The 17,352-nt window shown below is 55.0% G+C and overlaps 2 protein-coding genes across 2 annotated transcripts in view; one reads left to right on the forward strand and one right to left on the reverse strand.

Moving 5' to 3' along the window:
* Positions 1-4,080, forward strand: part of TMEM120B (transmembrane protein 120B) — a 43,899-nt gene extending 39,819 nt beyond the window's left edge. The window contains exon 12 of the mRNA XM_081540105.1: positions 431-4,080. Within this exon, the coding sequence (XP_081396231.1) occupies positions 431-544 (114 nt within the window). The 3' untranslated portion in view covers positions 545-4,080. The remainder of the gene's footprint in view (positions 1-430) is intronic.
* RHOF (ras homolog family member F, filopodia associated) lies at positions 2,079-16,085 on the reverse strand. The gene is made up of 5 exons (XM_081540106.1): positions 15,702-16,085; positions 15,305-15,392; positions 5,127-5,236; positions 4,903-5,037; positions 2,079-3,646 (listed from the first exon to the last, which is right to left on the reverse strand). The coding sequence occupies exons 1-5, from the start codon at positions 15,843-15,845 to the stop codon at positions 3,482-3,484; spliced, it is 642 nt and encodes a 213-aa protein (XP_081396232.1). The 5' UTR covers positions 15,846-16,085; the 3' UTR covers positions 2,079-3,481.
* Positions 16,086-17,352: the final 1,267 nt, after the last annotated feature.

The raw sequence follows: 17,352 nt of genomic DNA on the forward strand, positions 1-17,352 counted from the left end.
CCGGCCCCCACCCCCGGCTCTGTGGGGACCTGCAGTAGAGAGCTCACTGCTCTGGGGGCCTAGGAGACTGGGGCAGGAAATATGGGGGTCCCTGGGAGCTCCTCAGAGGTCTGAGAAACACCAAGGAGGTTTGCGCTGGGGGTGGGGGGCGAGGGGGGAGCCCCCTAGGACACTGCCTGACCCCGAGGACTCACACCTCTCACCCAGCTGGCTCAGATCCCTGCCTTCTGCTGGCAAACCTTGCAGTTCTCAGGGAGCTTGTGCTTAGGGGTTCTGGGGTCCCAGGGGGCACTGGTGTGTGTCTGTGGGGCAGTCATTTCAACAAGGAGAGCTGACCTGAGCGGCCCTCTGCCTTCTCTCCCTTCTGTTCTCTGCCTGCCTCCCCCACCCTGGGGCGCCCCCTCCTATGCACCCTGCCTCCGCCAAACAGGTGTTCGTGTTGGCGCTGACGTTCCTCGTCCTCTTCCTCGGCAACTTCCTGACCACACTCAAAGTCGTGCACACCAAACTCCAGCAGAACAGAAGCAAGGCCAAGAAGCCGTGAGCCATGGGGCCGGCGCCCCTCGAGAACCCGGACTTTGAGACTGCAGGGGATCCCAGGCGGCGTCCTTGCTGCCCATCTCCTCCCCAACAGCGCCAGTGACCACTGGCAGCAGTGACCTCAGGGGCCAGTGCATTGCTGGGAGCAGGGCCGAGGCCCGGTACCTGGCTGGACAAGAGGAATGTGACCCCAGCCTGTTGGCGCAGTATTAGCCGGCCCCCGCCTCCCTATTTATGAAATATTTAATATCGCCTGCCCCCTTCCCTAGAATCTGCTGCCCTTCTTCCCCCGCTGCTCTCTCGAGACTGGGTCAGTCTTCCTGGGAAGGGGCGGGGGGAACTAAGCCTCAGGGACCCCCTCTGTTCCCCATCCCGTCACTGAGCCCCTCAGGTTTGGGCTTCGGACGTGCCTCGCTGGGGTTGGGTTTCCGCTGATCTGCTAGTTACTGAGTCCCAGGTGGGTGGAAGGAAGCCTCTTGGTGTCCTGCGGAGCCTCCCTCCCCGTGCGCTGCTTCTGCTGTAAGCTCCCGGCGGCCTCCGGGGTGTTTCAGGTCTCAGAGAATCACTGTCCGTCTGTGCCTCCTGCTCTTTGTGCTTCCTGAGTCTCTCCGCTTGCTGGCCCCCAGGGCTTGGCCTGAGGCAGGGGTGTTTTCTGAGGGTCACCACCAGAGGGCACCCCTGCACTGTTTGGTTGGTTTGAAGGCATGTTTCCCTCTGCCCCCCCCCACAAAGTTAGGGTCCACTCTTGTGGGGGGTGTGCTTCCTGACCCGCAGTCCTCAGCCCACCTTCCCCAATTCTTGCAGTGAGTAACTCAGGGAGTGGGGACAAGACTCTCAGCCCTGGTTGGGACTTCAGCCGGCATGGAGGTCACCCGTGCTCAGGGCTTCCCCCCTTCACCTCAGAGGTTCTGGATTTGGGGGGGGGGCGAGTCTGAGCATGCTGGCTTTGTGGAGGTCACCCTCTGGAGGTAGTGGCAGGTCTGCTGGTCACCTCACGTTAGGTTCTCTATCTGTGAAGAAGCCAAAAAGTTTGGTTGCATTTTCTGCGTCGTCTTGTATGGGCTTCAGCCACCCTTAACAACTTACCTAGAAATCTCTGTTGGCCAGAATTCACAGATGGTGTCTGTAGTCATGCTCTGGCCCTCGAAGAAATTTAAATTGTCAAAATATGGTATTTCCCCTCCCTCCAGTAAGATTCCACATGAAAAATCCAGATTTCTACTTTCCCTAGAGAGATGGAAAGATCTAGAAACATTCCCACAGAGCAGCATTTGGCTGGGCTGAGCTGCCTTGTGTAGGGTGAGGGCTTGCTTTCTAGTTTGCCCCACCACTTCCTTTCATCCCTACCCTACTTCACTCATTTGGGTCTCCCATCTGGCCCTTTAGGAACTTGGGTTTGCCCCAGACTAGGAGTTGGCAAACTTTTTCTGTAGAGCCAGATGGCAAATATTTTAGGCTTTGAGGGCCAGATGGTCTGTGTCACACGAGTCTGCCGTTGGAGGGCAAAGGCAGCCAATGCATAAATGAATGGGCGTGGCTGTGTTTCAGTAAAAGTTTATTTACAGAAATAGGCAGTGGCCAGATTTGGCCCATAGACTGTAGTTTGTGGACCTCCTCTGTCCTAGACCATCCTTTCTTTGTCCACGAAGCTCTGGACTGAATGCTCTGCTGACTCCCCCTAGGCATGGCAGGGCCTTGGGGAACCTAGGTGGGGTAGGGTAGATTTTAGAAGCCTCTTTTTCAAGCCCAGTGGAGGCCAGAGCACTAGGCAAGGGAGGGGGCAGAGGCAGAAGATACCAGGGAGGTCAGGAACCACCTGACACCATGATCTCATATTAGGTAAAGCTGATTCCCCAGCTTATTCAGGAACCACCAGCTCACAATCTCTAGGGCATCAGAATCACCTGGGGCACTGACCCCAGACCTTTCAGGAGGTTCAGTGAAGCTGTGCTGGGGGTGAATCAGGAAGTCTCCCCGGAGGCCAGGATGGCCTTGGTGCACGGTCTCCACACGTCGGCAGCAGGAGGGGCTGTTTGGGACAGAGGGGAGCCTGATGACAAGCCAGTGCCGTTCTTCTGCAGGTGAAGAAATCCGTAGAGAGACCTGACTTGCCCAAGATCACTCAAGAACCACTGTTACTTTTCATCTCGAGTTTCTGGCAAGTCATGGCCAGGGTAGGGTCACAGACGCTGAGCAGGGATCAAATAGATGGTCCAGGGAATACTTCTTGCTTTTAGAGAGAGGTTCTTCTCTGCCCCCTGTGTGTCCAGCTCTGGAAAGATGGTGGCCAAGCTGAAGGCTGAGACTGAAGTCCTCTGTATGAGGCGGAGGAGGGATGGCCCCCATGTCCAGGGCTGAGACCTGTGTTCTTCTGATAGGCCCCAGGCCCACCATGGTGCCCGAGTCCCTGGGCGGAGGAAGTGAGAAGCTGGAGGATGCGACCATGCCTATCTCAGGGGCCCAGGGAGGCGGGTGACTGGGGAGAGCAGGCTTGGGGGCCCTGTGAAGGCTGCCAAGTCCACATTTATCCACGTATCGGACATTGTTTCTCATTTCAGGCATGGGCTTGGAGGACCTGTTGGGTGTGCAGAGGGGGGACACACAGCTGGGGGCTGGTTGTGACGAGGGCACTCCTGAGTGTCGGGGACAAGTGCTGGTTCCAGGGTACAGGGGGACCGAGTCCAGCACCCCCCACCCTCACAACCACTATGACCACAAAGGCTGGAGGGGAGCTTGTGGTCAGAGCTCCAGCTGGGAAAGGAGAGAGTTCCAGAATGGTCCAAGAGCCTGGCCACAGGCTCCAGACACTAGGTCCTGGAGGCGTCCGATGCCAAGTGCCTTTGAGAGCTGGGGCGGGGGTGGGGTCCGGGCAGCAGTGTGGGCCTGGGGACCTGGGCCCTGTCAGTTCTGTCATGAGGGCCGCGTGCCCTTCCAGGAGCTGTCAGAGCAGCAGGCAGAGCCGGTGTTGTTTCTGCCGCTGTGCTTTCTTCAGAGCGCTGAGGGCAACCTTGGCGGCCTCCCGGAAGACATCCTCCACATTCTCCCGAAACTTGGCAGAACATTCCAGGTAGAGGGCGGCTCGAATCTGCTCGCAGGCACTCTGGCCCTGGTTGGGGGAGGGGCTGGGATTAGACCGAGGGCCTGGGGTGCCTCCTGTGAGACCCCACTCACGAATTTGGGGGCTTCCTGGGGCCAGGGCCCTCCCCAGGGTGTGCAGATGGGCCATAAGGGCTGGTTTGCTGTGGCCCACGGGCTGTAGCTGCTGGGAACTCTGTCCTGGCCTCCACCCCACGCTCTCCCCAAACTCAGGCGGAGACAGGGGCTGACTTCAGCCAGGAACTGAGGTGGTCTGCTGTGTCTGCCAGGCCTGTGAGAAGTGTTGAAGGCCTCAAGACATAAGGGCTTCCTACATGCCTCTCTCCCCGCTCTTCTCAGAAGCACAATTTAGGCAACTGAGCTGGCTATTAGAGTAGAAAGAAAATTACTTCTAACACAAATTTATTAATGCCTATTCCTTTTGATTAAACTTTATTAGTTTTCCTTTGTGTTCCTTTTATTCTGCCACGCCTCACCCAGAAGGCTGCAGGGTTTGGTCAGGTTCCTGAAAGGAGCCCTGCTTTCCAACACAGGCCTGCCCCTCCAGGCCTCTGGGGCAGTGGGACAGGATGGTGGTCAAAGGTTCAGGCTCTGGGGCCAGAGTGACTAGGGTGGGACTTGGCTCTAATTCAGGTTAGCTGTGTGACCCTGGGCAAGCTACTTAACCTCTCTGAGTCTCAATCTCTACTCTGTAAAAGGCGGGGGCAGTAACAGTGCCTGCTTTAAGGGTAATGTGCTCAGATAAGTGGTCTATCAATATTAATATCTAAAAATTATTATTCTTAGGGAATTCCCTGGTGGTCCAGTGGTTAGAACTCAGTGCTTTCACTGCCATGGCCCCAGGTCCAATCCCTGATTGGGGAACTAAGATCCCACAAGCTGCTGGGATGGCAAATACACGTGTGCATGCTAAGTCACTTCAGTCATGTCCGACTCTGCGAACCCATGGACTGTAGGCCGCCAGGCTCCTCTGTCTATGGGATTCTCCAGGCAAGAATCCTGGAGTGGGTTGTCATTTCCTTCTCCAGGGGATCTTCCCTACCCAGGGATCGAACCTGAATCTCTTATGTCTCCTGCACTGGCAGGCAGGTTCTTTACCACTAGCACCACTTGGGTATATGATTCTTAGAATCCTCCTGCCTTCAGCTCCTGAAAGGTCACTAAGGCACACCAGATGCAGAGACCAAAGGCCTGGGAGGCTTTTGGCCATGGATGTGCGTGTGGACCTGGGCTCCTCGGGTGGGGTGGGGGAGGGCCCCTGGTCACCTGTGTGTAGGTGATGGGCTCCAGCTGGGCTGCCCGGAGCTTGCGCAGCTGCTCCTTGTCCTTTCTCAGGTCTGTCTTGCAGCCGATGAGCACCATGGGGATCCCACGACAGAAATGTGTGACCTCGGGGAACCACTGTGGAAGGGGAGGGCGGGCATCAGGGCTACAGCCCCATTTGTGGTCCCACTTCCAGAGGCAGGCGGGGCTGGGAGATGGGGCCTCACCTTGATGAGAACGTTGTCGTAGCTAGTGGGGTTCATGACGTCATAGCAGATGAGCACGAGGTGGGTGTTCTGGTAGGACAGGGGCCGCAGCCGATCATAATCTTCCTGCCCTGAAACCAGAAAGCAGGTGGGGGTCAGGGAGGTACCCCTAACTTCTCTACCCAAGTCCCCTGCCTGGGCTCAGATGGGTTAGGGGTTGGGGTCTCTTGGGCAATTGACTCTGTGTCTCTAGGCCTCGATTTCTTCAACTGTAAAACAGAGGAGGCAGCCCACAGTCCTGGACAGTAAGGAAGATTACACGAGATTAAAGCGGCAGGGCTTCCCTGGTGGCTCAGTGGTAAAGAATCCGCCAGCTAATGCAGGAGACACAGGTTTGATACCTAATCCCAGAAGATCCCACGTGCCTCAGAGCAACTGAGCCCGTGCACCGCAACTATTGAGGCTGTGCTCTAGAGCTTGGGAGCTGCAAATACTGAAGCCCACGTGGCCTAGACCTGTGCTCCCCAACAATAGTAGCCACCACAGTGAGAAGCCCATGCACTGGAACAAAGAGTAGCCCCCGCTAGAAAAAAGCCCAAGCAGCAACAAAAACAACACAGTCAAAAATAAAGCCGTGTGGTCCTCTTGCGGCGCTCAGAGATGGGCCTGGCTGAAGGGTCAGTGCTGGAAAACGGCTAGCACTTATGTCGGTGATGATCACCACCCCTCTCTTCCATCTTCATCCGTGATGCTCAGGTTTAAGGCGCAGACTCTGAAGAAACCGAACCCTTCCCCTCCCGAGGTTTCCGACCAGTGGGGTTGGGTGGGCCCAGGACACTGCAGTTAACCATGGAGGGTGCCCCTGCCACCGCAAGCTGAGAGGGGCATGGCCTCTGGTTACACTCCTCTTGCCATTCTGGCCCATTCTAATAGGAGGGTGGGGGGACTGCTGGAGATGACGGGCATTTGCCTGCCTGGGCCCACCCGGCACTGGTTGTCAACCCTGCACTGATGGCTTCTGATATATCAGCCCCTCCCAGCACCAACTGAATCAGGACCCAAGCCTGGGCTTGGGCAACAGTGGGCTTGGTTTTTTCAAAAGAAGACCTCATTTAGTAATTTTTTGTTGACATTTTCAAGTTTACAGAAAAAATTGCAAAAGAGTGCAAAGAATTCCCTTACTCCCTTATTCACTGGGGCCTCACATTTGTCCACTTGCTTTATCTGTATACAAACACTTTAAACCATGTGAGAAGTAATTGCAGACCTTTGGCTGGCTGCTGCTTCTCCCCACCCCCACCCCAAACTCCGGGAGATTTCCCGTGTGGTTTTTCTAAGAACAAGAACCTCTTCTCACTTACCTCAGTACAAGTATGAAACTCAGAAACCAACACTGAGACGGTATTCTTCTAATCCTATCTACTAGCTGTGTTCGGATCTCACCAATAACGTCCTGCAGAATTTTTTTCTCTGGTTCAGAAGCAGGCCTGTGATTACACACTGCGTGTGGTCCCCATGGCTCAGTAATTTTTTAATTTTTTTTATTTTTAATTGAAGGATAATGGCTTTACAGAACTGTGTTGGTTTCTGCCAAACATCAACATGAACCAGCCATAGGTATACATGTGTCCCCTCCCTCTTGAACCTCCCTCCCTGGCTCAGGAATTTTTAAAAACTCCCAGAGTGAGAAATGAGAGTCTTTCAGGTCCATGGGCGACCCCCTGCCACCTCTGCAGAAAGACTCAGGCAGTGACTTCCTTCCAGGGAACACAGAACACTGACCCCAGGAATCCCCAACCTGCCCTCTAGCCTGTGGGTGCCAGGGTGACACCAGCCTGCTCTCTGACCCCTGCCTGCCCAAGGCCTCTCAGGACAAACAGCCTCTCCGGAGAGCACAGGCCATGTCCTGCTGATGACAGGGCACAGCTGCCATCTTTCCCACTGGCTCCCCGTCAACCCAGGGACCCCTAACAGTGTGCAGTGGCCGGGAACCCAGCTCTAAGGATGGCTGGTCCGGGAGGACTGTCTAGGCTGTCATTCGGCCCACGTCCCCTCAACACTGGAGAAGGGGTTAGGGATGGTCTGTGCCTGGCAGACTCAGGCCCTCCTGCCCTCATCGCCAGAAAGCAGGAGAAATCCTTGTAAGATGGTGGAAAATGGGCCAACATGCTACTCTAGCCAATCTCCTCCCCTTTCCACACACATCCCCAAACCATCCCCTCTCCTGACCTCTGTGAACATCTTTCTAGACCTGCACTGTCCGATAGGGTAGCCACTAGCCCCACCTGGCTACTTTAATTAATTAACATTAAAAATTCAGGTTCTCCAAATGTAGCACTGGCTACATTTCAAGTGGTTAACGCATCCAAGCCGACAGTCTCCAGCGTCACCTCCTCCTGTCTCTCCTCCTCTCCTGCTCCTCAACCCATTCTCCACCTGGCAGCTGGATGGATGGGGGTGAGGTGGTGTGTGTGTCTGTCTGTGTGTGTGCGCACGTGCTAAGTTGCTCAGTCATGTCTGACTCTTTTCGAGCTCGTGGACTGTAGCCTGCCAGATTCCTCTGTCCATGGAATTTTCCAGGCAAGAATACTGGAGTGGGTTGCCATTTCCTGTTCCAAGGGATCTTCTCAACCCAGGGATGGAACCCAAGTCTCTTGCCACCTTCTGCATTGGCAGATGCATTCTTTACCACTGCGCCACCTGGGAAGCCCCTGAATGGATGGTAACAAAAGTAAAATCATGCCCCTCCCCTCATCTGAAACACCTTCAATGGCTCCCTATTGCTTTTTGTGGAAAATCCAAAACTCTCCCGGTTACTGACATGACTTCCGCGCCTACCAACCTTGGCTTCACCCTCCTCCCTCCTGTGCCCCTACCCCCGACTCACTGCCGTCCAGTCTTGCTGTTTCTCAAACTCATCAAGCTCTCATGTCACATCTGGAATGCTTTTTCCTCATTTCCCCATCATTTGCTTCCAAACATTTTAAACATTCAGACTCACCATGCATAGTTATTTCCTTTATCAAGATAATTGCCTTCTCTGTACGTCTACTTATTGATAATGCCACGTTATGCATTACAGTTGTTTTTTTTTGTCCGCAACCATGGCTTGTGGGATTCTCAGTTCCCAGACCAGAAATTGAACCTGGGCCATGGCAGTGAAAGCCCAGAATCCTAACCACTAGGTCACCGAGGATGTCCCCTCACACACTTCTTACAGGGCCTCTGCCTCTCAATGATTAAGAAATCTTTACAACATGGACTTCCCTGGTGGTCCAGAGGTTAAGAATCTGCCTGCCAATGCAGGGGACACAGGTTCAACCCCTGGTCCAGGAAGATTCCACGTGCCTCGGGGCGACTAAGCCTGTGTGCCACACCTACTGAGCCAGAGCATCTAGAACCTGTGTTCCACAAGGAGCCACAAGAAGCCTGCACACCCCAACTAGAGAGTAGCCCCTGCTCGCCACAACTAGAGAAAGTCTGTGCGCAGCGATGAAGACCCAGTGCAGCCAGAAAATTAATTAAATTTAAAAAATAAAAAATTTAAAAAAACAGTCTTTACAACAACCACCTGATGTGCTAGTCAGGGAACTCCTGAATCCTCCTATTTACATACAAAGAAACATAGCCATGAAGTGACCTGCCCTGAGGTCACTGAAGCAGAGCCAGGCCTGACTCCAGGTTCATTCATTTCCAAGGCCAGCATTCCTCCTGCTGATGCACAGCAGTGCTCTCTTCTGCTCAGTAGTACAAACAAACCGGTTCTAAGGCCTAACACACACTCTGACTCCCTTTTAGAAACACGGCAGGAGAAGACAGGCAGTTGTGAGACGGGACTACTGTGTGCCGATGTCTGTGCCGACATCTTCCCCACCTTGCCCGGCTGATTCCTCAGAGAGGCCTTCCCTCACCACGCAAAGTCCGTCCCTGCCCCGTCTGGCCACAGTCTGCACTCACCCATTATTCGTTTACTGCCTGTCCCCGGGAGACTGTAGGCACCCAGAGAGCAGGGACCATGTTTGTCCTTAAACATCATTCCTGGCACCAGGTAGGTGTCCAGTCACTACTGGCTGGTGGGCTGTCTCGAAGTCGTTCAGCTCTCGTCAGATGCGGCAGGGACCAGGGAGGTGATAGGGTGCCACTGGGCTGAGCAAACTGGGGCCTGAGCTGACTGCAGCAAGCTCGATGGGGGCTGAAATCAGTCTGGTAGAAAGAGGAAGTCAGACCAAGCCTGCTCCTGGCGAAGGTCTCTCCCTTGCTCTTCCCTCTTCTAGAATGCTCTTCCCAGGTAACAGCATGGCTCACTCCCTCCTTTCCTTCAGGCTTCTGCAGAGGTGTCACCTCTTCCTAGAGAACTTTCCAGACTGCTTTGAAATAAGAGTGTCCTTTGCCATCTGTCCCATGACCAACTATGGCTTTAATTTTCTTCCTAGAAAGGACACCACTACTTGACATCACGATTTCTTTTTGAGGGGGGAGGTGTTCTCCATGAGTACATAAGACCCTGAGATGGGGGCCATCTCTGTACACATCACTGTTACATCAATGGGTACACACACAAGCTCAGTAAACATTGGGGGAAATGAAAGAACAAACAAATGAGCAGGTGAATAAAATGTAATGGTAATTTCTATGGCTTTCAGGCTTGCAAGGGTATTTCATTTCCATCACCTGTGTTAAAAAGTTTTTTGGCTGCATTGCTCGGCTTGCAGGATCTTAGTTCCCTGACCAGGGATCAAATGCGTGCCCCCCTCCCCCAACCCCGCTTCAGTGGAAGGATGGATTCTTAATCACTGGACCATCAGGGAAGTCCCACCTGTGTTAATTTAAGCAGTCACCCCAGGAGGGAAGCTGGGTGGGGCAAATTCTTCCTGTTAGGAGCCCACGTGGCTGGAGGTGATTTCAAGGTCATAGACAGGTTTCCTGTGAGCTGAAGCACCAACTCAGTCCCCAATTCCAAGGTCAGCTGCCAGCCCAGCCACTCTAAAAACTCCAATCCTCCCAGGAAGCCTTTCAATTGGGAATTCACCTCTGGACCTCAGTTTTCTCATCTGTGAAATGGACATGTGAGGAGTAGGTGGGCCTGTGATAATAATAGTGAAAATGGTTAGTGTCAACAGTATTTATCAGCAGTGCTCACTCATCACATGCCAGGCCCCATTCAAAGCCTTTTGTATGCATAGACTCATCAGTCTTCACTATGATTCCTCACTACTGGCTATTGGGTTTTTTGGGGTTTTTTTTTTTTTTTTGGTCTCATCACATGGCTTTGTGGAATCTTGGTCCCCCAACCAGGACTCGAACTCAGGCCATTGGCAAGTGAAAGCTCGGAGTCCTAACCAATGGACGGACAGGGAATTCCCACTACTTGCTATTGTTACCCTCAATTTACAAATGCAGAAACTGAAGCAGAGGGAGATGAAGTGACTTGCCCAACATCACACAGCCAAAAGGAAGGTTTGTAAAGGATAGAGGACCATAGGGAGGGCTACCGGGGTGCTTTTCTCTCAGGGCACCCCAGAGGATAGGAAGCTGTCCTTATTCTACAAGCCCCAGCCCCGACCAGGTGAGGAAAAGGCTGCCAACAAGGGATGAACTCTGGGAGAGGATGGGTAGCCAGCCCAGATCTCAGCACCTCCTATGGGTTGCCTTCTTGGCTTGACCGTGTCTGGCTCGGCTTCCCCAGGGGTCAGTATGCAGGGACCAGGCCTGCAGAGGATGGACTTGCAGGCGCTGCCGACCTTGTTTCTTTGGGAGTGGAGTATCCTGGACACCACTCCCCTATGAGCCACGAGAACCAAAATCCACTCTGACTCATGTTCCACAATCTTGGCACCTTCCCTGCCTGGGCCTCAGTTTCCTTATCTGGAAAAGGGGGTGATAACCCTGTCCTTGATCTTGGAAGTAAAGGACTTCTAGGCTGAGCAATGCTGGCCAAAGGTGTGGTTACTATTGAAATAGAAACTTACAAGGGACAGGGGCCTGGGTAGAGGATTCTAACCCCTGATCTTTGGACCCACAAACTCTAGGGGGCCTCCCAGCCACAGGTGATATGATGACCTTTCCCATTTACCCACAGTGATTCCCAGGCTTAAAGGGGCAAGTCATCTGTCCAGAAGAGATGAACAGGGTTCCACTCTGGCCTCTGCAGATAGGCTTGCGAGGTTAAAAAAAGCCCCTGAAGGCCTTCCCTGGTGGTCCACTAGCTAAGATTCTGTGCTCCCAATGCAGAGGCCCTGGGTTTGATCCCTGGTCAGGGAACTGGATCCCACATACCACAACCAGGAGTTCTCATGCTACAACTAAGACCCAGCACAGCCATATAAATTTGAGAAACAAATAAAAGGCCCCGAGTTATGTGTAAAAGGATGCACTTGCTTCTGGCAAGGGAAGGTTTTCTGGACCACGGTGCCCCTTGAAGCTGCCCATCTTCCTGAAGCTGGTGTGCTGTGGGGCAGAGGAAGTGAGGCGAGACTCTCGCCTCACGCAAGGGCATTTTCTTTGTGGGAAGCTCTGCTGTGGCAGGCATTGTGTTGAGGGCATGGTCTCTAAGTTAGTCTGGTGCTGGATTGAGGAGAGGGTGTCCTTGGAGCCACAGCAGTCCCCAAATCTGCCAGAGGACACCCACCGGGCACGTAGTTCCCAGCTCTGGCTGGGGTGTTGGTCAGGGTAGGGGTGCAGGCAGTGTGAGAAGCGGAAACTGCCAGAAGAGGAACCCACTTCTGTACTAGCACTGCTGGGGCCTCCCCAAACTGTGTTTCCTCCCCCGGAGAAAGGAGCGGCTGGTGCTCGGGTGGCCCAGGCCTGGAACTCTGACCACGCTGCTCTGACAAATCTGCAGGGTCAGCTCCCCCACCTTTGGGGCTCCTGGCTCCGAGACACCCCAGTAGTCTGTGATTCTTGGCAACTGCTTTGCCCTCTACTTGTCCTACCGTTCCCATCTCAGGTTGGGAAGGGACCCGCAGCTCCCCACCTCCCAGGGCAACTCCACCCTGCCCCACCCCTGGGCCCCACCCCAAAGCCCAGATAACTCTGTCTCTGGTTGGTGTCTTAACATCCCACCTCGCCCCACACCTCCCCTCTCTTTGCCCAGGAAACGTCAGACTTCACCGCAGTTTCCGGCCTCTGAGGCGGCAGATGAGCAGCTAGAGCGATGGGTGCTCACAGCTCCCGCCCCCCTTCACCTTTGAGCACTGAGAGCCCCGTCCTCCTCACTACCCCTCCATCCGCTATGGCGGTGTCTGTAACTGCTTCCGCCGGATGGAGACAAGCAGCCAGACTGTCCTCCCACACAGACCCCTGTGGGCAGGGTCCTGGGTATAGAGAACTTTTGCCTCCAGGGGCCACCCCATCCCCCAGCTCTGGGTACCACTGGTTGGTTGGAAAGATGCTTTCTCCTCTCCTCCACCCCTCACCTTGGGGTCTGGCTCGTCTGGCTCTAGAACCTTCTACAACAACCTTTACTAGACTCATCTCCACCTTGGCCACTCCCTTCACCCTCTCAGTCTCTATCTTCCTCTAGTTGGTCACCTGGCCATCTTCTGCCACTTTCTCCTGAAATCTGACCCCAAAGGCAGAGACCAATCTCACCATCTTTATCACAAAAGACCTTCTCCAGAGATCTCTATGCACCCAGGATTCTTCTTCATTCATTCGTTCCACAAGCCTTGTTCTGGGACAAGTGCTGTGCAGGGGACTGGCATGTGGAAGAGGAATGACCCAGCCTCTTCTTCACGTTCCTCTAGATAATGGAGCTTTCCAAGACACAGCAGGACACTCTAGAGGGAGCAGCCACATCTCTCCTCACCAGAATATCTCTTCTGGGCTGTCCCACTGACTGTAAGGCCAACCTACTTCCCCAGAACACTAATGAGAGGTTCAAACCCCAGCTCTGCTTTTCCGCTGCCTGGAACAGTCCTGCTGGGAAAGCATGGATGGGGGCTGGCACAGAGCTCTGCAGGCCACGGGTTCAAAAGAACAGGCTTGGGCTCGGGCCTGGGCCTGAGTGGCAGGAGGTTAAAAAACTCCCAATAACACTCAGTGAGCTCTTTGGAAGAGACAGGCCCTGTGCTAAGCACTGTACATCACATGACTTTGACATCATCCTCACAACTATTTTAGCCCTGTTTACAGAGGAGGAAGGGGCTTCCCAGGTGGTGCAGTGGTAAAGAATTCACCTGCCAACGCAGAAGACACAAAGACGTATGTTCGATCCCTGTGTTAAGAAGATCCCCTGGAGAAGGGTATGGCAACCCACTCCAGTAGTCTTGCCTGGGAAATCCTATGAACAGAGGAGCCTGGTGGGCTACAGACCACGGGGTCGCAAAGAGTCAGACACAACTGAGCACGCACAAACACACAGAGGAGGAAACTGAGGCCCAGGTGTCCCCAGGGACATACAGCCATGAGAACTGGCATCAAAGCCCAGGTCAGACTCCAGAGCAGGCAGCAGGAAGTTGTGGGCAGGTCATCATTGCCCCGAGTGGTCACTGCTTCTGACGATTGAGAAAGCACTCTCCCCACCCCTCCGGCACGAGCTCTTAGTGAAAACACTGCCTTACACCAAGCAGAAGCTTGCCAGAACCTCTTCATGACAATGTACTCTGATAAGTCTTTTGAGCATCTTCCTCCGGGCTAAGCAAGAAAGACCAGAAGTGGTCCCTGCACTGGGTCTGCTGGGGGAGGCTGCGGTGAACAGTGAGCCCCAGGGATCTGAGTGGAGAGGAAGGAGGAGCCGGTTGAATCCTTGCTCTGACTCTCCCTGCCCCACTAGCCCTCCACCCAGAGCGGAGTTAATGAACCTCCCCCTACCTGTGTCCTGGATAGGAAACGTGTGAAACTGAAAGTGCCCCAGACACACCACTGCTCTTGGGGCCACGCCTTTGGGAATTCCTCAGACGCCTTTGGCTTTTCCAGTTCACGGGGCTGGCTGGCCCTGTTCTGGGGGCGGCCCTGCACGGTCCTCATCCAACAAGAGAGGGTCCTTAGGGGCCACTGGGGGGGGGGACACACCCACAAAGTCAGGAATACAGAAGGACCTGGGTCTGGGAGAGCCCCCTTTCCTGAACCTTTCCAGGGTGGAATGACAGATGCTACTGGTTGCCTTATGGAGAGGTGCACAGCGGGGTGGGGAGCTGGGGATGGGGGTGAGGGATTTTGGTCTCATCCAAGGGCAGTTGGAAAACTTCACTTTATACATACAAGGCTTGGCTGACAGGGCACCTGATGACATGGTTCCACACAAGTCATTAAACACAGAGTCACAGAGGCTGGGTGAGGCCCCAACTGGGGATCCTAACCTTTGCTCCCCAATGTTGATTCAGCCCAGAGGGGAGTCGGGGCATGAGGTAAGCTCCTCAAGGGTACCAGTAGCAGCAGTGTTACTGGAATCTTCCCATTGGCTGTGCTCCTCCTACCATCCCCCAACAATAGGAACGCTGAAGACTGCGACGGGATCAGCATAAATACACTTGCCTTGGGAGCTGCAGGTGGCAGAAAGAACCTTATTTTGGACCTACATCCCCTAGAGCTCTGCTCCTTCTTCAGTGCCAGGAAGAAACAGAAGTGTAGCCACAGAGTCTGAGAACCACAGGCTCAGAATGACAAACCACAGAATTCCAGAGCCAGGCTCCACAGTCTACGGAATCCCAGAAACACGGGACTCAGAATTTATAGCTACAGGGCCCTAGAGCCTCAAGACTGTCAGCCACAGAATCCTGGAGTTCACAGGCTCTGATCTGAAGCCAAGAGTATTCTACAAAATAACACCCAGAAATGCAGCCTATGAATCCTTAGCAGCAGGAGACTCAGATCAGCAGCCCAAGGAATCTTAAAAGACCACAGCATATAACACACGACACCTGGAACCATGGTAAACAGAAGCAAAACCCACGGTTTTCTAGAACCACAGGAGAGGAACGAAGCTGTGAGCCCTCAGAACAGCAGCACTAGGAGGGCGGCCCAGAAGCTCACCTCTTCCAAACACCCTCCTTTTACAGATGGGGCGACTCTGTCGGGCTTCCAGCACCACCCAGCCAGGCGGTGGTTAACGGGCTCCCAGCCAGTGCCTCTCCAGGAGTGACTGGATGTCGGGGTCCGGAGAGGCAGGAGAGCAGGCGGGATAGCCCGGCGGGGGGATTCCCCTCAGGGGGAAACCCTGCAGGCGGACCCTAGGACCCTCGCCGCGCAGACGCACTCACCGGCGGTGTCGTAGAGGTTCAGGGTCACCTCCTTGCTGCCCACGGTCACGCTGGCTGTGTACTTCTCGAACACGGATGGGGCGTAGTGCTGTCGGAGAAGGGGTCGTGTCGGTTCTTAAGGGGTGCAGCGGGTGCCCAGGTTCCAGCTGGACCCCCACCCCTACCTTCCATCTTCACCCCATCTTGCTCAGCCCCACATCCCCACTCTGCTGGGCTCTGGAATTCCCGAGGGGGCGCCCCGGGGTGACGGCTGCCTCTTCGTGATCAAGATGCCAGGGACCCGGGGTCCGGGCTCGGGGCGCAGGCTGAGGTCCGTCCGTCGCCCCTTGTGGTCCCAAGTCTTTCCCCCCATCCCGCCCCCCAGCCTACCTGCCTGCAGCCCCCCAGAGAGCCTCACCTCGGGGAAAGAGCCCTGGCTGTACACCATGAGCAGCGAAGTCTTGCCGCAGCCGCCGTCGCCCACGATCACAATCTTCAGTTCCCTACGGCCTGAGCCCGGGGCGGCGGTCGGGGCCGGGGCCGGGGCCCCAGCAGCGTCCATAGCCAGGAGCCGGCAGCACTGGCAGCCGCTCGCCGGGTAGAGCGTTGGGGTTGAGCGATCGGAGGCAGGGTGGGACTGGCCCAGGGGCGGGGCTAAGAGAAGCCCCGCCCCCGGACTAGACACCTCCTCCGCCAGGCAGCCTACCGGGCTGACCTCAGTCTCATTCCCAGGGAAACTGAGATAACTGAGAACTGGAGAGCTCGGCTGCAAATGCAGCTTCCATCTCCTCCCCTGCGCATCACCGCGCGCCCCCCACTGCAAGATCCGATCGTTTCCGCCCTTTCCCGCCCGGCATCCTTGATTGGCAGGCTGTCTTCGGGCACGGACCCTCTGATTGGCCGACTTGGCCTCCCCCATCGGATCGCATCCTTTTGATTGGCAGGATGCCCCCCAACAGGCCGGTTCGGAGAGCCTTGGTCTCAAGCGCTAGGAAAAGCCCCCCAATCTGCGTCTCGCCCCAATTATACGGCCTTGGGGAAGTCCGCTCTGACTGCCGTTTCCCCCAGAAGGTAGCATCGGTGGTGCCCAAGATCCTAGCATGAGGATCAGGTCAAGTCCTCCCACCTGATCGGGCCGTCTGGGAGTCTGTATGGGCTGGGGAATAGCAGTTCCGCTTACCTATCACCCCACGTCCCAAAGGTGGAGGTCTGGCGCCCTCTGCCGGGCGATGGCATCGGCACGGCGACTTTGGGAACAGGTGAGCAGACCCATAACAATGCCCTTTCGAGGGCTGGCCCCAAACCACGCTGGCAGGAGCCTCTTTCTAGCAAGGCCCAGAGGCGAGAGCAGAGCAAGACTCCGCCGAGGAGGGGACAGGTAAGGCCAGGGTAGATGTAGTTGCGATCAGCTGGGCCCCCTTCCGTCCACTTGAGACTGATACCCCCACCTCCTCCAAGACAATTTGTATTCTCCAGACAGCAGAAATATCTGTCCTTCTCAAGCTGTCTCCCTAACCCTCCTATCCCATGACCAAAACAGCTATTTGTTGAGCATTTACTCTGGATGAGTACTGTCACGGAGGCTGGCTGAAACCACCCCGCCCCCATCCCTCCCTGCACTTTGGGCTGTGCTTTGCACAAATTAGGCCAGTGGTCCGGAGTTGCAGAGCGATCCCCAGGAGCAGGCGTGTAACAGGCAGGCACCAGGGCATGGCCAGGTGAGAAAGCAGGGTATTTCCCAGCTAAGATAGGACCTCTGATAGTTTCCTCAGAGAAGGGCTGGCAGGACTCAGGATCTTCTTGCCCCCACCCTGAAGATTCCCCATTTTCAAGCACTCAGCAAGGATCAGGTAAACTTTATTTCCAGAGGAAGTTGCCAGCCTGGCAGTTCCATAAATGCCAGGTCAACGTTTTCAGCGGCTGCAAGGCATAATCCGACCACCAGATGGCATCTGGGACCGCCCCTGGAAGCTTTCAAAGTGCACAGACCTGGGAAGAGAAGCCCAGCTCCAGGCTGTTAAGTGGAGAGCCCTCAAGAACCCCTAGACAAATTTACAGCAATTCATTCA

This window comes from Giraffa tippelskirchi, chromosome 11, assembly GCF_054371585.1.
Source record: "Giraffa tippelskirchi isolate mGirTip1 chromosome 11, T2T-mGirTip1v1.2.pri, whole genome shotgun sequence".
Taxonomy (NCBI): Eukaryota; Metazoa; Chordata; class Mammalia; order Artiodactyla; family Giraffidae; genus Giraffa; species Giraffa tippelskirchi.

Bases quoted from the DNA above. Each gene is read 5' to 3' on its own strand.
- RHOF (XM_081540106.1), bottom strand. From the start codon at position 15,845: ATGGACGCTGCTGGGGCCCCGGCCCCGGCCCCGACCGCCGCCCCGGGC. The intron at 15,393-15,701 runs GTGAGGCTCTCT...CTTCTCCGACAG, and splicing joins GCCAGGGCTCTTTCCCCGAG to CACTACGCCCCATCCGTGTT. The intron at 5,237-15,304 runs GTGAGTGCGTCT...TTCTGGTTTCAG, and splicing joins GAACCTCTACGACACCGCCG to GGCAGGAAGATTATGATCGG.